The sequence below is a fragment of the Peromyscus leucopus genome, chromosome 6 (assembly GCF_004664715.2).
Source record: "Peromyscus leucopus breed LL Stock chromosome 6, UCI_PerLeu_2.1, whole genome shotgun sequence".
NCBI lineage: Eukaryota > Metazoa > Chordata > Mammalia > Rodentia > Cricetidae > Peromyscus > Peromyscus leucopus.
Window position 1 is genome coordinate 38,491,948 of NC_051068.1, and position 23,823 is coordinate 38,515,770.

General features: G+C 41.9%; 1 protein-coding gene across 12 annotated transcripts in view; it reads left to right on the plus strand.

Annotated features, from left to right (window-relative positions):
• The window catches only part of Med12l (mediator complex subunit 12L), a 344,347-nt gene that overhangs the window by 30,244 nt on the left and 290,280 nt on the right, over window positions 1–23,823 (plus strand). For 9 of the 12 annotated variants that reach the window (XM_037206612.1, XM_037206616.1, XM_037206619.1 and 6 more), the window contains exons 4-6: window positions 2,915–3,106; window positions 4,671–4,703; window positions 7,658–7,817. In XM_037206612.1, coding sequence (XP_037062507.1) covers window positions 2,915–3,106; window positions 4,671–4,703; window positions 7,658–7,817 — 385 coding nt within the window. The remainder of the gene's footprint in view (window positions 1–2,914; window positions 3,107–4,670; window positions 4,704–7,657; window positions 7,818–23,823) is intronic. The other 3 variants (XM_037206615.1, XM_028882184.2, XM_028882186.2) reach the window with 1 other exon arrangement.

Sequence of the window (23,823 nt, forward strand, 5' to 3'; positions counted from 1 at the left end):
GGTCTATTCAGAGACCTGATATTTCTTATGTGAATTTGATTTCGTTAACATGAAATGTAGGAAATCTTAGTACTTAACACCTGACCTTTCCCATGTTCTTATCAAAGGAGCTATTAACTGGATAGGTATGGGTGAATAAAATCAAGTGTTGAGTTAACCTTCTTACACTTTGTTTGAAAGAATATAAACTGATATTAGACCTTGTGAAGGGTGATATGGCAGTATAATTAAAATTGCAGAATCATGCCATCTAAACTATGGAAATTGTCCTGTACCTGCATTAACAAATGTGAAAGGTGTTCTTTTGGACAGGAGTCATAATACTATCGTTTAGAGCCTATGCTCCAGGTGCCCGCTAATACTCTCCATATTAAATAAAGGACAGCATATTCATGCAGAACATTATTGTGTGGCTAAACAAATAAATGAATTCCACATACAGGTGTACTCATACTGACTGGGCATAGTGAGCCAGATATGCCAGAAAGGAAAATAACAAGTATGTGTTTGCTTGTGTCTGTTCACGTAACAGTGGAAGGCTGCACAACCAACTAATCAAATTGATTACTTGGAGTTAGGACTTAGGTTTTGAGAATGAGGCTTTAAAAAAATATATCTTCTGATTTTTGAATAATGTAAATATATTGCTGTTAGAAGAAAACTAAGCACTGTAGCTGGTTGGGGGTGGGGAGGTATGTTCCAGGCCAGCATGAGACCAGTCTTAAAATGTTTTTTAATGTTACATTATTTCAACATTTTCTTTTTTTCTTTTTTTTTTTTGGTTTTTCGAGACAGGGTTTCTCTGTGTAGCTTTTGCGCCTTTCCTGGAGCTCACTTGGTAGCCCAGGCTGGCCTCGAACTCACAGAGATCCGCCTGGCTCTGCCTCCCGAGTGCTGGGATTAAAGGCGTGCGCCACCAACGCCCGGCTCAACATTTTCTTTTGAGCTCTAATGTGTATTTCTCCTGTCTTGCTTACTTAGGAATTTTGACTTTGCTTACAGTATGAATTTGTTTACAAAATTCACTAAGGAGAATTATAAAACATTTATATTCAGTTTTTTTTCTATTATTAAGAGGGTACATTGACTCCTTAGAGTAATTTTCTTTTTACTTTTCTATCCTTTTTCATTATAATTAACGTCCCTAGACACAAGTGCAACTGAGAGGTCTCTTGAATATGCAGGAGTGTATGCTCTTAGGTGTTTAATGCCCTTGGGAGAAAGACCAAATATTAGTTGAGAAATTTAAAATCGAATAATTTGCTGTTAGTGACTGCTTGTTTACAACCAACTGGTTCTGCTTCTACTTAATTTATCCACAGAAAGTTCTAGAAACGTTTGCTTTAAGTAGAAAAACTTCAGTGAATTTGTTTGAAAACCAAAATCTGGATCTGTTTTGCTACCCACTCTGGTTTTTGTTAGTCATTATTCTATTCCTGTGAAGAGACAATACCAAGGTAGCTCGTATAAAAGAGAGCATTTCATTCGAGCTGGCTCACAGTGCAGAGGTTTAGTGGATTTCATCAGGGCAGGGAGCACGGTGGCTGGCAAGCATTGGAGCAGTAGCTGAGAGCTCCATCATGACCCATAGGCAGAGAGAGAGAGACTCAGGGCTTGACGAGGGCTTTTCAAAGCCCGCCTTCAGTGACAGACTTCCTCAACAAGGCCACACCTCCTAATCCTAATCCTTCCAAATAGTGACATTTCCTGATGACTAAGCATTCAAATATATGAGTCTGTGGGGGCCTTCAGATTCAAACCATCACAGTTTTTATTACCATTTTTCAGTGCAGGGAATTTCTGTTCACATTTAACAGAAAAGTTGTACCAGCTTTTTGTCCTGAGGATCAACTCGATTGATGGCTTCAGTCAGACTGTTGGGTCACACTATGCATGAGACTTACTTCTGACTTTTAACTAAGATGGGACTCTTATTGATTTTTTTTTTTTTTCAGAGTAGTGCTCTTATCTCATGAAGTTGCTACTGATTGCTAACTATTGGTGGCACTTCTTAGACATTGTTTGCTTCCTATGATTTAAAAGTTCTCATGGAACAAATGTGATGCTTTCAGGATTCTTGAAAACTCTTAGCAGGTTTCCTGTAGATTTACTGAATCTCTTATCTTCCTCCCGTCCTGCCCTCGGCTGTCTCTCCTTTCACTGTTTGCTCCTCTCCACACCCCACTCATTGCCCACCCTACCCTATTAATAACATGGAAGATAAAGTAGCTGGCAGAAGCTGGCTTTTCTACCCTGTCCTGTTCAACCTAAGTGACTCCCCCCTTTTCTTGTCCTCTCCTTGTGTTTGTAAAATGGGCACTGCAGTCATAAGGCTGAGCACCTAACTCATCTCTACCTTTTGCGATCTTCCTTTTAAATACATTTCTCTAGGTTCTTTAAGAAAGCAGCACCAAGTGTGAACACAGGATTTCCTTTCGAAAAGCACGTGCTGTTCAGGTGAAACAAGAAGAATGTTTACCTGGATTCCCAGCCTCTCTCCTCTCCAGTGTGTCCCTGCGTGGGAGCAAGTTCTCCCCTGTGGAGTGTGCAGTATGGCGAGGGAGAGAGTGCGGTTAAGATCCAAGCACAGCCCGTTCTGAAATTCTTCCTGGTGGAAGGAACTTCGTGTTGCCAGAGATAGCCTGTGGTGCTTCCCTCTTCCCAACTGCTTGGGGTCAGTGGGGCAGAGGTGCTGTGTGGAGTTTTGCGTAGTGTTACTGGACAGACATCGCACCATTGAGCTTCAGGATTTACTGTATGGAGATCACAGTTTTGGGCTTCAAAGATTTAAATTTCCATTTTGTTCTCTGATGGGCTGTATAAAGATTTTAGTTGAAACAATGAAGGTAAAATGTGTAATCCTTAGATCGTTGCACATTGTTAAATACTGTCTGGTTTCCATTTCTTTCTACAGATCGGTGCGTATTTCAGCAGCATATTGGCCGAGAAACTAAAGCTTAACACTTTCCAGGACACCGGAAAGAAGAAACCCCAAGTCAATGCTAAAGATAATTATTGGCTGGTTACTGCTCGATCTCAGAGTGCAATTCATAGTTGGTTCTCTGACTTAGCAGGAAATAAGCCACTTGCTATTTTGGCAAAAAAGGTATCAAGTATTTTTCTTCCATTGTTATAATTACAGTTTTAGAAATGAAGCTGTTTGACATACTGTGCACATGTACATTTATTTCTCCTTACTCTTTTATAGACTGAAGGCTCAGTTGCAGGCACACAGGACAGATAGAACTCTTCTTGTTATTCCCTCTATTTTGATTACATGTGGTGCTCAGGGAACCTAAAGCATCTGCATAGAGGCAGTTTAGGTGGACTCAAACATATCTTAAAATTTAAAAGTAGGCAATAATACTTCATTTTTTCCCCATTACACTTTTAGTTTTCTTAGATCCAGATGACCAAGATAAGATAAAAAGATCTCTTTGAGATTATTCCCTTGTCTGTCTAAATAGCCATCCCAGCTGGGTGTGTAATCCTAGGCTCCTGCCAGTAATCCCAGCACTTGGGAGTTACATATAGACACACAGAGACACAGACACAGACACAGACACACACACACACACACACACACACACACACACACACACACACACACACACACTCGAGTGTAAATAATAGCTTCAAGCTAAGTTAAGTCTTACCATCAAGCAAGATAAAGAGTTTTATTCTGGGTATGTTTTGTGTTATGAGAAAATATTTTAAACAAAACATGCATATTTATTTATAACTTTTTTTGACAAGGATGTGTATGGGGTTGTAGGAGGTTCTTTTTAAAATCTTTACCCTCCAGTAATTATCTTCAGAGGGAATAATCAATATATAGTTTCAATAATCTTGTAGTCTGAATAATACAAGACATCCTTTGAAAGTTTATCGTAAAGAAGTTAGAACTCTCCCTCCAAGTCTTTATCTATGACTTCTTGTATACCTTTGAAACAATCCAAGGTGTCTCTTCTCATCTCCCCTGGAGTCCCTGAGTTTTAGGGGCTGCCATCTTCTGTTCTAAGTATGCCGTTATCACTCCCACCTGGTATGGGACCAGCTCAGAAAGGAATGCCTTGGTATACTTGCCTGTTTGTTTTTGAAAACAACTCTTTGAAAATAGTGCCTGCATCCTCCATTGGCTTTATTTTGCTATAATATCTTGACATTGCATGCCTCTGATAGATAGATAGATAGGTAGATAGATAGATAGATAGACAGACAGACAGACAGACAGACAGATGTGAAAGGTCCTTGCAGTCTTTGAAGATCATTTGTTTAAATGTGACCAACTCTTTCCACGGAGTTAGTGCCGCTGTCTCAACCCACCTGAACTCTGGAGTTGGAACACTTCTTCCCCAGTGTTAATAGCTGTTTGTGGTCTCACTGTGGCCCATGGGTTGATTGTCTCTGAAGGCCATATAAGCCAGAGAGCATCCTGTAGAGTCTGATGGCTTTTGAACACCGATTCACAGCCTCTGCGCTGTCAGCTGGGTGTTCTTTAAAGTTTTCCTTTGTTACAATCTCTATGGATACTTTTTGGATGCTTTCTTAAAGTGAATATTGATAAGGAGTTGGTTTCCTTGCCTTAAGGGTGTAGGGGTCTCTTATCTTTTAAGAGGGAGATGACTCATGGTGTGCTGTATTAGCTATTGTTCTTCTTTCTTTATTAGGAGCTGCCTCTGGCCAAGTCAGGTGTCCCTCAGGTAAGCCCTGGCATTAATTCTTTGCAAACATAGACATTTTCTTTAGAAAACATTGACTCTGATGTATTCATGTCTTAGGCATTCCAGGAGTCCTTCTTCTCTTCTCACAATTTCATCCTTTTGAAATGGCAAAAGCTCTTGTAGATTTGGGCAAAGGACCACATTCTCTACATGGTCTTCATAGTCAACCACTTAGTTAATTTCTGATGTTTACATGGTGTACGAGGGCTTACAGCAGGAAGCAGTGCTGTGATCCAGAGTCATCCTCCAGCTCTTCCCCGGCTTTTAGAATAGTTTTCCATATGGGATGAACTATGTTTCCACCATGGCTTTCCATTAGTATAAAGTTATACAGTATCTAGAGAAGCCTGAAAAGGACTTTTAATTCAGTCTCCACTATTACTTGATTTGGAAAAGGAAAATTCTGGCAACCAGGGATACTCTTCTACCTCTTGAACAGTTGATTAGTTCTTACTTTTTTATGTGGGTACCCTAGGCTACTGAGGTCTGAGAATTCCCTTTCGTTCTGGTCCCGATTAGATAATGGAAAATGCTGATGGTGGTGGACATCCAAGCGGAGATGTGTTAGTAATAAATAGCCTTGTGCGCATGCAAGAAGCACACACTTAGCATCTTAATTTCCTTTGCAGCTCTAGATTGATTTAGAGACTGAAACACTGCCCAGTGGTTGCCTATATTCAATATCAAGTTGATGTCCGGTATTTTACTGGGGAAAAAAAAGGGATCCGTCACTGTAAAACAAACAAACAAACAAACAAAGTCACCAGCAAACATCATTTTCTCCCCAAGTTGGCCTAAACTGTAGATTGGACAAAACCATCTCTACGTATCTTCTTGCTTAATCAGCTAACTTTCTTCACATCTGTTTGTTTGGATAGTGATGCCCTGACTTGACTCAACTCAGGGTTTTGCAGTTTTGTCCTGTGCTGTTCATGTAAGATCTGTTGGTCAGTTTTGTATGCTATTTTATCCAAACATTTCAAATTTTCAACTGTTTGCATTTTCCCCTCCTAACTGTTGCTGTTTAAATAAATCCTTTGGTCATCTGTGAAAGATACTATTAGCAGGACTCCTTGGAGATGCTAACTTTTACTTTGCATTGATCTGCGTTTTTAGGCTTTGATCTTCCATCTTTTTGGTGTGTACCAATGAGAGGCAGCCTGATCTGGACTGGTACATTTTACCCCACTGGTTCCATATTGTGTAGTCTCTCGAAAAGCATCAGGTCTTGAGTAAATGTTTGACCCTGTGTTTTTCTTGTCTCTGTCTTAAATGATAGTAACTACAGAGACCGTGTTCCACAAAAGATGGGCCTTGTATTCTAAAATTGCAGGGCATTTTCTCATGAAAACGTAGCACAGTGTTGTGCAGCGATGAAGCTTTACAGATGTAGCCCCTTTGACTTTCCCTCCTGTTAGTTGCGTTTGTACAGTGTAGTTTTCTGTATCATGGGGGCCATGGTCTGAATTCAGTGCTCAAGGCAGCAAGTGTCCTTGATCAGGAATTCTTCAGTTTTCTGTAAACACAGTGTGGACACACGATACTCCATTGAGCAAGGCAGGCAAGTGTTCCTTCAGCACTGGAACAGCTTGATGTTTTTTTGGAGAGCCCAACTGAGATCGCTTATTTTTAAGGGTTGTATTAAAAAAAATACTTAAACTTTTAAATTCTAGGGATCACACCTTATACCAGGCATGCAAATGGTTAAATTAAAAAATGCACTTGACTTGGCAAGCTAGTGGAAAAATACTATGCTATATGAATTGTCAAGTTTGAAACCTTGACCTCCTAACCCAAATTCAAGTATGATTTTTTTGGGGTGGTAGAGAGATATCCATGGACAGGTTCTAGTGGCTTCTTTTGAAAGGGCCAAATCAATGGCATGAAGACACTTTGGCTGGTATAGAGAGATCCCTAATCTGGTGACAAAATGTTTATTGCTATAATTTTTATACACACACTAAAAAAACCCCAAAATACCCACTTGGTGAGGTGCATAGGATTGGTATTATCAAAATTCATAAATGGCTAAAGAGTGATGGACTTGATTTGGCAAAACCTAAGGAAGTATTACATAAGTAGTCACCCTGCTGTGGGGTATGGGGTGTGTGCCCCTTACGGTTTTACTAGTCCCATCTCCTTGCATCGTCACAAATGTACTCTTGTTGACTTTTTCACCATATTCATAAATTGAATGGATTACATAGACTAGCAGGCTGTTTATAGGATATTTATGAGGTATTCTGGAAGAATGAATTAACTCTTTCAAACCATTCATTGGTATATTGGGATACTAATTGGCTGAATTGTACCTTTGTGGTCTTGAAGAAAGAATTAACAGCCTCAAGTGTCTACTTCAGCCAGTGAATTAATTGCCCAGCTATTGTGGCTCAGTGTATTAGGCAGATTCACTGATCCATCATTTTAGAGTCAACTTAACATTTTGGGCTAAAGTCACTTTCACATGGGTTTCTGGAAATGGTTGCATTTGTGAAATATTGCAGTTAGAAAACCTCGTGCAAAAGAGTGTCCACAGATAAAATGTAGAATGGCGACAGATCCTGTCTGATCTTTCCCATCTCATTTTGGGATAAATCACTTGGAAGAGTATCATAAAATTATTTTCCCCTGTTTGTTCATAAGGCAAATAACTTTCCTCATCTGAGGATATGACAAGACTTTGTTTCATAAGTAAGAAAGCATGGCTGATAACCATTTTCGCCATGTGCTGAACATAATTTTGATTTTCGTTTCGTAATGAAAATTGGCTTAAAGTTTCTTCCCTCTCTTAAAGCCACATGCACTGTTTGAAATTGCAGCAGACATACTTTCTTCTAGCAGCACACATAACTTCCAGCCCTTTCTTGCTTCCTTCTCTAAATTTGCCTGTGCAGTGCTCTGGTGTGTGATTGTTATATGTTATTTCTTTTTAGGTCCCCATCCTTAGTAAAAAGGAGGACGTTTTTGCATATTTAGCTAAGTATTCTGTGCCAATGGTTCGAGCGACCTGGCTGATCAAGATGACTTGTGCCTATTATTCTGCTATTTCTGAAGCTAAGATTAAGAAACGCCAGGCTCCGGATCCCAATTTGGGTAAGTGAGGCAGTGTGCTGTGGTTCACTATTGATGTTTCGAGTGCTTGTCACCTGCACCCACTGAGAACTCCGCACCCGAGCATGATGAGTACTGAAAAAGTGTAGCGGGCAGCAGAAAGCTACTCACTCTTCACTCAGCAAGTCCTGTTGATGTCCCCTGATTTTGCCCCTTGGTGACCTCTGCAGTAGCTCAGCTGTGGAGGTACTGGTCAGGCCATCATCTCTTGTCTGCACAGAAGCAGCCCCCGACTGGCTTTCCTGCCTGGTTTCCCTCCACTTGAGCGGGCCTTACTCCCAATCAGGCAGCTCTTGGCTACCCGCCCCTGCCCTGTGCTCACTGCCCCTTTTCTGGTCGGTACCACTCACTGCCCTTGCCTGTGGAGTGGCAGTTGATGCTAGATCATCTTGCTCACACAGCTTTCTGCCTTGTAGCCAGAATGATCCTGTTAGAACAGAAATCATGCCACTCCTGGGCTCAGAATCCTTTTTATGACCTACTGTCCCACTCACCTGCGTCCTCCCTTGGCTAACACCGGCAGCCTGCTTGCTTTTTCTGACTTTAAGCCTTGACCTTAAAGCGGGTGGGCACTGTTCTCCTTCCCTGCTCTAGATGCCCAAGTGTGTGCCCACTGGCTTCACCGTGGCACCGCTCAGTGAAACCTGGGACCACTCTGGCTAAAACTGCTGTTGCCTTGTTCTTTGTTTGATTAGCACCTGTTACATTAACTTATTGGTTATCTCTGTTCATCCATTCCAGCTGTAAAGTAAGGATGCATGGAAATTTTTGACTTGTTCAGGACTGGATTTCTTCTTGATTTTTCTCTGAGCTGGTATCTCAGGATAGTACCTGGCTTACAGAAGTTGTTCAACAATTTTTAAGGAAATTAATAACTAGACCTGGAGTATTTATGTTTGTATATGTAGGATGTCATTTTGTGAGTGTATGTATGTTTTAAAATCTTCTTCATGCCAGGTAGTGGTGATGCGTGCCTATAATCCCAGCACTTGGGAGGCAGAGGCAGGCGGATCTCTGTGAGTTCAAGGTTAGCCTGATCTACAAAGCAAGATCTAGGACAACCAGGGCTGTTACACAGAGAAACCTTGTCTTGGAAAAAAAAACAAAACAACACATTTTTTTTCTTCAATTCTGCCCGAGGACTATGCCACCCAAGCCATGCCAGTCTGAGTGGCCTTTGCTGCTACTCAGGGCCATGGCATCTTTCAGGCCTGGACTGATGCCGAGGGTCACATCTGGGTCTGTGTTCCTGCTGCAGCTGGGGTCTGTGATGATGTTCATGGCCCGTGTTGCCATAGGGAGTCATAGGAACCACTCATGTTAGAATCAAAGGGCCATGCTGAGCTGGCCCTGCCCATCACTGGCCTTAGGATAGCTGGCCTTGCCCCTTGCTGGACACTACAGCAGGAGAGCTGGCCCCAGCACTCAGAAGAGATGGTCCCACCCCTCACTATGGGTGTGGAAGAGCTGGCTGTGATGGCATGGGCCTAGGAGAGCTGGCTCTGCCCCTCCCCTGAGGGGGCAGTCCCAGTGGTCCAAACTGACTAGCTCAGCTACCACCCCAGACTTGCATCCTGGGCCTCGGGTTGGCTCACACCAACATCTGCCCCATCTTTGACTTGCCAGAGTGAGTGAAGGGATTGATCCTGCAGAACAATAACCACAGGAGCCCCGTGACTCGGGGCAACAACAGGATATCCAAGAGGAGTTTTGGTGAGGCTCCAGTGATTCTGATGTGCCAGAGGCCTTGAACCAGATTAAGTGACTCATTGCAGTGAATATTTTGTGGGTGTGGTGGATTGGATGAAAGGGTATACTGCGTTGATACATCCTAGTGCCCAGTGCCACTAGGATGAAGAGGTGTTGGGTGTGTTGTTTGACTTTCCTTTGGGACCACCAGCTCACAAATAATGACATGCAGACTTCTTATTAACTATGAAATCTTGACCTTTAGCTTAGGCTTGTCCCCAACCAGCTCTTATAACTTAAATTAACTTGTTTCTATTAATCTCCATTCTGTCACATAGCTTTTTTTTTTTCTAACTTCTCCCTTCTGTATGTCTGATTTAGTCCATGTCTTGCTGGTACCTCTGAACACCTAGATTCATCTCTTTCCTCTCTCTCCCTGGAAATTCTTCCTGTCCTCTTCTAGCTATCTGTTAGTTATTCAGCTCCTTATTGATCCAGTCAGAAGACCCTTTTGCAATGCCACATCTTCACAGTGCACAAAAAGATGATCTCATAACATTCCCCCCTTTTTGTCTAAATAAAAAGGAAGGTTTTAACTCTCAACACAGTAAAGCTATATACAATAAGAACAATTATCAGATAAGAAGTACATTCACAATGTCCAGTCCATTTGTACTTGGCAAAATCAGAAAATACTCCATTATCTATCCTGTTTTGAATTCATCTAAACCACTTTCTATCATAACTTGTATAATCAACCTAAAAACGTCTTTTTAGACCTTAAAGTATTTTCTCAGATAAACAACTTAAGCTTCTATGTCTCTCAACCTTTATAAACTTTACATCTCTTTTAAAAGTTTTTCTTTTTTTGAGTTTGGTAACAAAGAAAATGGTATAATTATCTAGTCTTCAACCCCCATCAGAGACCCAAAATGGATAAAATATTACCTGAGTAAACAGGAAGTGCAGAGCAAACAATTTCTAAAACTATAGAAATGACAGAAGCAGCTGGCTGCCTGAACAGTCACCCAAGTTTCCTCTGCAATGTTGGAACATCCATCTTTGGCCTACAGGCCTACAATATCTGACAGACTTTTCTGTGAAGCAGGAATTTTGATGGACTCTTCTACCTTGCCTTGGCAAAGTTTGGCAGTCACTTTCTTTTGTGTCCTAATTGTCCAGTTTATACAGCATATTGTCAGCAGTTGAGGAAAGTGCTGTTTCCTACCCAGTGGCTGGCTTTCCTACATTGAAAGCAAACTCCATATGGAGGTTCTTTGATGCCCATCATCCTTTTTTGAGGTAGATTGGTGCTGTCAGGATCAGATGTGTCTTGCTGACATTTATTGCCCAGTCTCTTTTTGATGGGAAAGTACAGAGCTTATCTGAAGTCCAAGATGGAATAGTCTGTGAGGCTGGACCATCTCAATTAGCAGCTTTGAAGTTGTTCTGGATGCAAATTTTTTAGGAGACTGCAATGGAGGCATTCTGAGAGGCTGGATCACCTAGGCTACTTGTCCTGATTGGTGTCTGGTCTTTTTTTTCTGAAAACACACAATCTTTTAAAGGTAGCATACATGTCTTCAGTAACACAAGTATAGAATGTGCGGTGTGTACAAATCAGCTGAAGATGATTCTTTGGTCTGTGTCTGAGCAGGTGAAAGACATCTATGAACTTTATAAGTCGATTTGGACTGCATAACCAAACTGTAATATAAATCTCCATCCATGCCACATGAAAGAATGGCATGTAATAATAAGTCATGAGAACTCTGTATCCAGCAAGATTTATCATGTCTCATTTGGTCTTAGAGCTGTGCCCGTGTAGAGGAATAAGTTATATGTCACTTATTTTTTTTCCTTTATGTCTGTAGCCAAGATTTTCAGGAGGTCTCCCCTAATTAAGTCTGATCTTCATTAATTTTGAAGGAATCCATAGCATTTTGTTTCCCATGGAAACAAAGGCATAACCTCTGCCCAAACTCAACATATTTCCTGACTTCCATTCTGAAGTTAAGACAGTTTTAATTTAGTAGTTTTTTCTACAAAACAATGTTTCTCAGCAGCATTTGCCCATTGCTCATCAGCATTCAAAAAATTTAAAGTCAACAAAGCATTTTCTTTTCTTTCTTTATCATCTAAGCTTAAACTACTAGGCAGCACTAGTCTAGACCCTCTGCCATGCAGCTAGCTTAGCATATGGCCTGTTTGCTAACTCACTCAGCCTAACCGTCCCAGCTGCTTCTAACCGTCCCTACTCTGGGAAGTTGCAGCAGGTGCTTCTCTTTAGTCTCCTGCCCCAGGAGTGTGCAGTCTATTTAAGTGCTTAGCTGTATTAAAGGGGCCATGCCTCTGTATGTTGCAAACACAGGGCCTGCTTGAGAGACAAAGGTCGCCTAGAAGCCGCATCTGACTCTGTGTTTGGAATTTTATTTTTCAGCTTTCTCAGGTCCTATATGGATTTGCATGCCTCATGTTGGGTGCCAAATGTTGTTTTACTTTCTTTTGGGACTGCCAACTCACAAATAATAACATAGGAACTTCCTATTAATTATGAAAACTTGGCCTTTAGGCTTGTCCCCAACTACGTCTTATAACTAAAATTAACCTGCTTCTATTAATCTACATTCTGCCACGTGGTTTTCTTTTTTACCTCTCCTCCATTCTATATGTCCGACATGGTTGGTGTCTCACCGACATCCCTGTATACCTAGGTTCATCTCTTTTATTCTTTTTCTCCCTGGAAATCCTGCCTGTCCTCTCCTGTCTATCTATTGGACATTCATCTCTTTATTAAATCTATCAGAAGGTACTTTGGCAAAGACACATCTTCATAGTGTACAAAAAGATTATCCTACAACAGAGATTTTTTTTTTGTTTTGGTTTGTTTTTAATTTTCTTTTTGGAGGGTTTTTTGAGGGAGGGTAGGGATGCTGTAGGGGTGAGAGGAGGGTATGGAGGGACAAGGAGGTGAGCAGGATTGGGGGGCATGATGTGAAATTCCCAAAGAATCAATAAAGGATCATGTTATAATTTTTTTTCTCCAATTCATAATCCTTGAAACTTGCAGCATCACTAGCTGTTCTAACTGGCGGGACTACTCCATTCATTAAGTGTATACACACACACACACACACACACACACACACACACACACACACAGTGTTTCATTTCTTTTGTTCTTTGTCCTTGCCAATATTTTCTTTGATGATCAGCTTAATTTATAACTGATAAATATATGAAAGAGATGCCTGAGTACCTCGGTTGGTAGAACATGAGATTTAAGTACAAAAAGCTGTGCATGAATTAGTGTCTTAGCTGCATCTCAGAACAATTTTATAATAAACAACAGTTGACTAGGCCCTCTTCATCCTGGGTTTGAATGCATTACCATGGAACACAAGATCCCCTACCAAGTGAAGTATCTTTTCCATGAGAACATGCTGGATTTCTTAGTGTTAGTGCCCTTATCCCTGTGGTCGATTGGTTTGAGGAGGTGTTTTCTCCCTGCCTCAAAGCAAAAATTTTTATTGTTTGTATAATTATAAAGGCTGGCTGCTGGATTTACTCCCTAGTTATATTTTTCTGTCCCTCATAAGCAGCATAGTGTACAATATGATTTATCTTTATTTTTTGACTCAATAAACAGAGTATTTTAGATACTTATGATTGCTGTTATTCATTTAAAACTGTAAATGTTTAAATCTATGAAGGTCAGGTACCTACTGTACTATTTCTCACAATAGCACCTACAGGACTGAAATCTGAAAAATGATTAACTTTAAAGTTAAAAACAATTTAAAATTGTATGAATTTTAGGAGTTTGCTTATAACCTCGTAGACGTTGATCTGACAAAGAATGGTGTGTGTTATGTTCCAATTCTACCACCATGTGGCCAGGGGGTAAAGAAAGCTTCTAATCTCTTCCTCCATGTCTTGGTCCTCCTTCTCATCTTACATCAGGTACCGTTCTCAAGCTTTTCTTTTCCTTGACTGATGATTTCTGAGAGGGGCAAGTCTTATCTAAGTGGTCCTCCATTTCCATTTCTCTAATTTCTCATGATCAGATTATGCTTGTTCCCCTTTGTAGGAGTATTTCATAAGCAATTACTCTGGTTAGTTTTATGTCAACTTGACATAAGCTAGAGTCATTTGGGAGGCAGGACCCTCAGTCGAGACAATGCCCCACCAGATCAGCCTGTGGTGCATTTTCTTGATTGATGATTGATGTGGGAGGGCCCAGCTCACCGTGGGCGGTTCTACTCCTATGCTAATGGTTCTGGGCGCTGTAAGAAAGCCAACTGAGCAAGCCTTTAAAGCAGCACTCCTCCATGGCCTCTGCATCTGCTTCCAGGTTTCTACCTTGTTTGAGTTTCTGCTCAGTTTCCTCAGTTATGTGGAACTGTAAACTGAAATAAACCTGCCACGTTGTTTTATCGTGGCAGTAGAAACCTAACCGAGACAGCAATTCCGTGCCCATCTTGGCATGCCATATAATATTATGAGGTGGTTTCTGCCATATTTTTTGGACTGAAAAATTACTATCTCCCCCTTTGTGTTAGTTACTGAGTAATTCAACTATGTAACTACTATTGCTTTCTACCCCATCCTATTCTTTTCAGGGGGAGTGGGTCTCACTATATAGCCTAGGGTGGCCTTATACTTAAGAGGTCTGTCTTAGCCTCCTGAATGCTAGGACTACAGCCGTGTGCCACCAAGCCTAGCTTTTTTTTGGGGGTATCTTGCTGTGCTGGTCATTGTTGTGGTTCATAGGTGCTACAGCTGGTTAGAACTGCTGCTTGCTTTTCTCCTGTGGTGGCTTGTCTGGCTCCTTTTGATGTTATAAGAGCCAGTATTCAGTGAGGGGGCTTTCAGGTCAGATCCAGGTAGATTGCTCCAATTCCTGTGTCTGATGTGTGGCGTCCTCAACATTAGGATCTTACTTCTTTTTCGTGGAAGGCACTAAGGGAAACAGCAATACCATATATTGTGTTGGGCGTCCCTTGACTAACAACTGGAAAGGGATTTTCCTATACTTATGCTGGAGTTTTTGTTAGTCTACAGTTTTAGAGGGAGCATTGTCACCTCAATTGGTGAAACTTGAATTAAAAATTATATATATACATATATGTATGTGTGCATATATATGTATACATACAAATGTATATATATTATATGCAATCTTAGTAAACACAATATAATTCCCTATGGCTTTTTCAAGTATCCTTAGTGTTATTTTTCCTCTTTCCCTCTTCCTCTTTGTGGCCTCCTTTTCCCCCTCCCTAGGTAAATCTCTCCTCTTCTTTCCCATGTTCTTCTATACAACAACTGTGTCCTACTGTCTGATTTTCAAACATGCCCTTGAGGTAGAGTCTTGCTGTGTAGCCCATGCTGGTCTAGAACTTCCAATCTTCTTGCTTTACCTTTCTGAGCACTCAGATTATAGAGATGCGCTACCATGTGTGGCCCCAGGAATTGCTCTTCTACTGAAGTTGAAAACCAGTGACCTAAAGGAAAAACCAAGACATGACCTTAGATGATTTCATTGTAAATATAAAGTATATGCTAAAATAATGTCATCAGTCCAGCCAAATGCCATTATGATCTGTAAGGTAATATAGGATTGCTGATGTGCTTGCCAGATATGCTAGTTCTGTCCTGTGGCTGTGATAAGACACTGTGACCAAGGCAACTTTGAAAAGGAAACTGAATTTAGGGCTTATGGTTCCAGAGGGGTAGAGTCCATGATCATCCGGGAGCATGTCAACAGTGAGTCAGGCATGGTGCTGGAACAGTAACTGGATCTTACGTGTTGAGACAACCACAAGGCGGGGATGGGGAGGGGCATGTAAGTGAGTGAGTGTGAGAGAAAGCATGCTAGCTGGGAATGCCATGGGCTTTGTAAACCTCAAAGCTCACCCTTAGTGATACAGCTCCTCTCACAAGGTCACACCTACTAATCCTCCCCAAATAGTTCCACCGACTGTGGAACAAGCATTCAAACCTGAGCCTATGGGGACCATTCTTGTTCAGATCACCTCACCAGAGCATAACATATTCTGTATTTTCCTGCTTTGATGTCATCTTACCCTGCCATATACATTAAATACCAGAGTTCCAGGTTAAGAGCCATGTCAGCCTCCCCAGATGCATTTTGGTGAGTTTCCATGTCCAGACACATGGCTGAGTTTGCTAAAAGTCCCCTTGTGCCCATCATACACTCTGCCCCATTTTCTACTGCTTTCAAGCTTCTCATTTCTTTGTTAGCACTTATAGGCACAGAAAGTTTCTTTTATTATTTCACTGGCATCATAGTGGGCTGCCTGATTCCTTTCTTCAGCAGTTCTTCAGGGACTGTGATCCAGCCATGGGAGAACCATTGCTTCAGCCTTCTGACAAAGGTATGGTTCTTAGAAGGTCATCATGGCTCCATTTTTTAGTTGAAACTGAAAAATCTCAGATTCTTTCCACTTGATTTAATTGTCTCACCATTTCTCCAACAAGGTCTGGCTTGTTTATTAAGTAAGGTCCATAACCTTGTGCCTTCGCGCCCTCTCAGGGCAAACACAGATAATGTTGACTCCATCTTTGTAAGGACAGACCACACAAGCAACATCAAATACAAGTTCTGCACCATAGCAGCACACTGAACAATCAATAGGCAATCACTTTTGTTTGTGCTAGATTCAGCCTTTGGCTTTTATAGATCTGATAAAATTAGTGACAATGGATGAACAACATAGATCACAACAGTATTCTTTCTTTGTTTTTTACTAATGTTCTAAAATCCAGTCTGTGAGAATATAAGCTGGGCTGTCATCTCATCAAGGGACAGCACAGCCTTTTACCATCTCTCCAGAATTATCGGGGACTATGGGGGTCCAGCTCCTCGATAATCCCCCTCCCAGGGTCCGGGAAGAATCTACAATCAGCTGATAATTAGTCTTGAAGAAATGAATCTATGTACATGAAATTCCTCAGTCCATACACTTTATTCCTGAGTCAGTTCTCTCTACACAGCTTCTATTCTGCTCTCATGCCTAGCTCCTTTCTTGCCTGATTTCTCTCTATATTTATCTACTATCCCCTCTAGGTTCTATCTTAATTCCTTCATCTAGTTCTGTCCCTTCTATGTTCTCATCCATCTAGTTCTTTCCCATATCAGCTCCTTTCCCATTTCCTTCTCTCTCATCTTGTTCTTCCACATCTGGCTCTTCCTCATCTTCCACCTCGCTCCTCTAGTACTCTCTTCTAGCCCTTCAATCTAGTTCTTCCCCATCTCAGTCTGTTTCTCTCAAGTTCTTACCCATCCAGTTCTTCCATTCTCTTTCCTCTTCTCTGTCCTCCATGGTCCCCCTAAGTCTCCCAGGGATCCAGTTATAAACCCAAGCAATAGCAAGCTCCTGGTCAAGCAAGGTTACTAGGCTTAAATTCTACAAGATCATAAAGGCAGGCAAGAATTTTTCTCAGGCAGTGACCATCAGGCTTTCTTTTACAATCCAAAATGGGAGCGGTAAAAGAGAAGATCAACTGAGTGCTAATGGCGGGTTAGAATATCAAAAAGGGGATCTATGTGCTCAGTCTACATTCCCAGAAGTGGTTAGGAAAAAGTTAGTGGTCTAATTAGTAAGGTTGTATAAGAAAGGAGGGTCCAAGCTAAACTGTGTAATGCTATTATTTAACATCCATCTGACCTAGGTGGTGTCTCCTTGTGGAATTAAATCAGGAGACTTGCATGTGGGCTGTTATCACTGTTAGTCCTTGAAAGTGGCTAAGGGAGATATCTGATTCCAGAGAAAGCCTTTCCTGAGGCTGTTCTCCAAATACCTGGAATGTGTATGTCCAGAGAGTGATCAGTCCACACTTGTTGTCCTTCTTAGGGAAAAGTCAATTGGGAAAACTATGAAGGCACACATGATTTTTATAACAGAATACAGCTGATATATAACAAGCCAAATAACACCAAAAACTCCTTGGAATTTTGCTTCCTCTGGAGGCATTCCCTGATCCCTCCAGGTAGTGATTTGCCATAACCAGCTGAGTTCTTATGATATATTCCTGCGGCCTTTCTTTTTTGACATATTGTGTTTTTTTTATGGAGCCATTCCTTACATACAGAGGTGAGTTTCAAATCTGAGTGGTTAGGAGTATTTACAGATTTGAGAATTATAAGGAACTTAGGGCATTGTTTAGTCAATTTCATCCCAAGCATATCCTTCCTGCTTATAGCTTGGACTGCAACTCAGTGCATGGAATAGATCAATAAAGCAGGTAGAAACTAACTCCTGTGTGCTGGGTTTGAGGGCCACAGTTAATTCTTGCGTGCTGGGTGTGGGGGTCAGTAAGGTTCCCCGGAACCATCTTCATGACACCTGGTGGCTGCCTTCTCAGGCTAAATGCTTGATTTGGAGATCCCCACAGTGACCATATTCCCAATGGGTTCCCTTCCACTTAGAATCCCTTGGCCAGGCTTGTTGCTCTAGGGGTGGGGAGTGTCTATATCACTTGACCCCAGGCATGGGGCACCTCCTTCTATGTAATTTTAACATGCAAGTGCCATGTATACTGTATGGAACAATTCCGATTACATTTGTCAAATACCTTATCTCGTTTCACTGGGACCGTGCTACATCTGGTGGCCTCTTGTGTTCTCCCATTGTCTTCAGCTTCTCTAATTATACAGAACATTTAGAAGCACTTGCCTGCATCAACACAGTCATACGCAGCAAGGTTCACTCTCTAAGTAAGCTATATAGCCAAGCGAATACTCAATGTGCTTGGCATTGGATGAGATTGAATGCACTTGAGAAGATTAACTTTCAGAATTAAGTTTTGTGTTCTGGCTTTGATGGTGAAAAAAATCATTCGGCATGTTTGGGGTGAGATTGACTATCAAATGTCACCATTTCCTAGTGTTGGTTTTATAACTTTCATCCTCTTGATGACGTTTTTAGGATATGTAGAGTGTTTTCAATAGAAATGACTTTTATTGCTTTGTAATAGAAACATATGTTTTATTTTCTGTTCCACATTCAGCATTGGGACAGAGCTATAAAGAGGTGCTGTTTAATTTCATTGGAAGAAGCTTTTTTCCTAAAGTTAAGTGGGTAACAGCAACAATGAGACAACACACAGATACTCACGATCATCATTATGTGGAGGGTATAGATCTGATATATAGATGTCTTAGTCACTGTTCTCCTGCTGTGTAGAGACACCGTCACCGAGGCAGCACTTACAAAAGATACCATTTCACTGGGGGCTGGCTTACAGTTTCAGAGGTCTAGTCCATTATTATGGTAGGAGAATGGTGGCAGGCAGGCTTGGTGCTGAGAGCTACAATCTGATCAGAGACAGACAGACAGACAGAGACAGACAGAGATAGATGAGGTAGATAGACAGACAGACAGACAGATGGACCAGCCTGGCTTGGGCTTTTGAAACCTCAAAGCCCACCCCAGTAACATACTTCCCCCAACAAGGCCACATCTTCTCCAACAAGACTACACCTCCGGATTGTTTCAAACAGTTCCATTCCCTGGTGACTAAGCATTCAAACATACCAGTCTATGGGGGCTATTGTTATTCAATCCATCACAATAGATTAAATGGGTTGTGGTCATGGGGAGCTTGTGCCAGCAAGACTCACTCAGTGTCTGCAAAATGACAGGTAGGGGAGGGGACTTGGGGCAGTGGGAGACCTTTCATGAGTAGCCTAAAGCAAGGAGGTAGTGGATTGAACAAACTGGAACATCAGGACAGATATTTATGCATTCATTCAGTTATATTTCTATTTTGCAGTGTTGGGGATCAAACTCAGGCTTTTATGTATGCTAGGCAAGTACTATGCCACTGTGCTACATCCCTAGCCAAGGTCAGATATTAAATTGATGGAATTAGGGAAGCTTAAATACAAGTTTGTAATTCTTAGTCCTTGTGAGACCTAAAACCTAAAATAAAACAAAGAAACGGTATGGTTAGATGCTTTTAGGGAAAGCTAACAAATTTGAGAGCATTGTTGCTAGAGGGAGAGGACATCAGAAATAAAACATATTTACTATCAACTATCTTTTTAAAAATTGTATTTGGCAGGTGTGATGTTGTGTGCCTTTAATTCCAGCACTTGGTGGTAGTGGCAGGCTGATCCCTGTGAGCTGGAGGCCAGCATGGTCTACATAGAGAGTTGAGGACCAGCCAGGGATACATAGTCTAAATAAAGTATTTTATTTTTACTGGCTTCCAAAGAATTAGGCTTGGTTATAACATTTTTCAACCTTTGTTTTTGCTATTTCTCTGGTTATTTTTTGGTAACTGATACAAAGTAGAATCATCTGGAACAAGATCCTCAATTGAGACATTGACCTTCATTAGCTTGGCCTGTGGCCATATCTTTGGGGCATTTTCTTGATTCGTGACTGATGAGGGAGGACGCAGCCCACTGTGGGTAGTTCCAACCCCTGGGCAGGTGGTCCTGGGTCAGATGCAAAAGCAAGATGAGAATGGTGTGGGAAGTGAGCCAGGAAGGAAGCAGCACTCCTCTGTGCTGTGGTTGTTCCCACCCTGGCTTCCCTCACAGACAGACTGTGCCGGGTAAACCCTTTGCTTTCCCAGGTTATATTTGGTCACGGTTTTATTGCAGCAGCAGGGAAGCCAACCTTTATCCCTTCTTTCCTGCTTCCCCTCTCTCCCTTGTTCCCTGGACCCCAGTGCTCTCCTTCATGCCTTTCATAGTACATGTGCCCTGTAGCCAGAAGATTTCCTATGTCCCAGCCTGCCAGTGGTCGGGACAAATCTCTCCCACTCACGTCCCCCAAGTAAACACACAGAGGCTTATATGAATTATAATTGCTTGGCCATGTCTCAAGCTTTTTGCTAGCTAGTTCTTATATCTTAAATTAGTCCATAACTATTAATCTATGTATCGCCACATGTTCTGTGGCTTTACCTGCGTCCCATTACATGTTGCTCTTTAGGCGGCTCACTGGCTTCTCTCCCTGCCTTCTTCCTGTCTCTCTCTTTGAATTTCCCACCTGCCTCTAAGCTGCCTTGCCATAGGCCAAATGGCTTTATTTATCAACCAATCAGAGCAACACAGATTCACAGCATACAGGAAGACAGACATTCCCCCCTCAGTGCCCCTTTATCTCCTATTCTAAATACCTTTTGTTCCCCATTCATGGTCCATGATTTTATGTCAGTTGATACAAGAAAGTTATCAGAGAAGAAGGAAAGACAGTTGAGAAAATGCCTCCATAAGACTGGCCTGTGGGCAACCCGTGGGGCAGTTTCTTTATTTGTGATGGATGTGGCCATGGCCGGTGAGGAAAGCAGGCTGAGCCAGCCAGTAGCAGTGCTCCTTTGTGGCCGCTGCTTAGGTTCCTGCCTGTAGTTTCTGCCCTGACTTCCCTTTCGTGATGGCCTGTCATCTGTAATATGGAAGCAAACCTTTCCGCCCCAAGTTGCGTTTGGTCCTGGTGTTTGTTACTGCAATAGAAACCCTGGTTGAGTCAGAAATATCAACGCTCATAGCTGGTACCTACCTGTACAATTCATTGTGTGCATACACACAAACTTTAAAAGTTAGGAGCTGGGCACGAGAGAGAATATGTGTGTAGTGTTAGTGTTTCCGAGACCGAGCTGTGTGACTCAGTGTACTGTTTGGTTCCACCTGTTTCCTTGCAAATCTCATCATTTTATTTTAACAGCTGAGTAAAATTCCATTGTGTGGATTTGCCCGCATTTTCATTATTTTTCTGTTGATGGACATTGTTAGTTATTTGGCGGTGTGCTTACCCTGCGAGGAAATGTCACAAAACACGACAGAATCCACTAACAAGAGTTTTATTAAGATAAGAGAGACAGACAGGTGTGCTCAGGCCTGCGGAAGAGACACATGCTTGGAGAAGAAAGCCAGGAATATGGTGCCAGCTTATAAAGGCTGGGTCGCGCATGTGTACACAGGTTTATGTGGCTACTCCACGCATGCGCGTAGATCACATGGTTGCGTTGTACGATTTATGCAGCCACGCAAAGCCATGGAGTCCTGGTCACGTGAGACGTTTTGACCCGGAAATGACTATTTTGACCCAGAACTGGCTAGGCAGAAGTGTCTAGGTCTGCTGGGCTTGCACAATCGTTCCTAACCCTGGGGGCATGTTGTGAATCTATCAGACATCTAGGCTGGTTTCTTTTTCTTTTGTGAATAGAGGAGCAATAAACATGAATGTGCAGTTATCTCTGTAGTGGGATGTAGAATCCTTCCTATGTGCTCAGGAGTCATGTAGTTAGGACACATCAGGGTAGTTCTATTTCTAGTTTTTTTGACAAGCCCCATACTTACTTCCATAGGCTTAAACTAGTTTACTTTTCTGCCAGCAGTAATAAGGGCTTTGTTTAGTTTTATTTACCTTGTGAATTGAATCAATTTTGTTTTTCAGGGAATTGATATGTTTAAATATTTTGATGTTAACAGTGAAAAGCACTTTGAATGAACCACCTAATAGTTATGGATGAAAAACTCAATCTCAAACAGAGTTACTAGTATAATATTTAAAATGATTAGATTTTTCTAAACAGTAGAAGTAGTCCACTTGTCTGTAGGATTTTATCTACCCTGTGAGCCATTGTCCTACTGCTGAATTAGCTAATAATGGCTACAGTATTTGTTATTGACACCACTGTCATCCAAACAGATAAGTATCTTATGTGTTTATGAATTGGGGTGAGTAGAGCGACAGTGTGGTGAGGCTGATGTGCTGATGAGTGTGTGTGCCTGTGTGTGTGTGTGTGAGAGAGAGGGGGGGGGCTGTGACGGCTGTGATGGCTAATCTTGGCTGTCCAGTCAACATACCTGGGAAGAGGGAACCTCAGTTGGGAATGGCTTCCATCAGATTGACATGTGGGCGTGTCTGTGGGGCATTTTCTTTTTTCTTTTTTCTTTTCTTTTTTTAAAGATTTATTTATTATGTATACAGAGGAGGGTGCCAAATCTCATTACAGATGGTTGTGAGCCACCATGTGGTTGCTGGGAATTGAACTCAAGACCTCTGGAAGAGCAGTCAGTGCTCTTAACCTTTGAGCCATCTCTCCAGCCCCGGCATTTTCTTAATTGCTAATTGACATAGAAGGGCCTGACGCACTCTGGTTGGTGCCATCCCTGGGCCTGGACTGTGTAAGGGAGGGAGCTGCTGAGCAAGCCATTTTTCGTCTATTGCATTTTTCTGTTATCTCCAGGTTCCTGCCTTGGCTTCCCTCAATGGTGGTGTAACTTGTAAGTGAAACAAACTTTTTTTCCTCCAAATTGGTTTTGGTCAGTATTATCACAGCAACAGAAGCTATAAATTGTGTGTGTGTTGTACATGGGACACATACATGCACACAATTCTAGTTTCTGAAGTCAACCTCAAGTGTTCTTCAGGTACTGTGTCCAATTTTTTTTTTTTTTTTTTTTTTTTTGAGACAGGGTCTCATTGACCTGGAGTTTGCTGATTAAGAAAGGCTGGCTGTCCTGTAAGCCCCAGAGAACTGTCTGTCTCTGTTACCACAGCCAGCACTGGGGTTGCAAGTGCACTCCATCATACCAAGATTTTTGTGGGGTTCTGAAGATCCATTTCTGGTCCTCATGCTTGCATAGTCAACATCTTACTGAATGAGCTGTCTTCCCAGCTTCAAGAAATGTGTGCTTACTGAGGAAAATTTTCAGTCTGTGTGTTGTTCTCAACACCCTGACAATTAGTCTCCAGACTGGATTCCCACATGGCTAGTCCCTCACTAGCACGGTTGGCATTACTGGGTTATACGGTGGCACCATAGTCCCCATCTCATTAATCAATGCCCCTGGGACTTGTGTATATTTTGTCCATGCTCTGATTTATTATTTGAACACTTTTTGAGAAGGCTCCTTGAGTCTTATTTCACAGATGAGGACTCTGTGAGCCAATATTGGGCAAAGAGCTTCAGCTCAAGAATTCAACAAGTAGGCTCCAAAGTCCATGCTTGGACACTGGGCTGGCCAGTCAGTGGGGACAGGGGAAAAGAGTATAGACATTGCTCTGTAGCTGTTCCCAGTTTGGGAGGAGGGCATGTGTCCACACAATCCAAATCTTGCCTGGTATAGCGAAGAGTGAAAGGAATGAAATACAGTCCCAGGGGTTAAGTCCGTGAGAGAACTTGGGAAGCTGAGGAGATTCATATAAGTGACTTAGCAGTTTAGTTAGAAAGGACAGGCCTTCCTCGGAGGCAGAGTTGCTGGTGGGCTGCATGTCAGTCAGGTAAGGACATTGTTGGCGGAAGGATGATG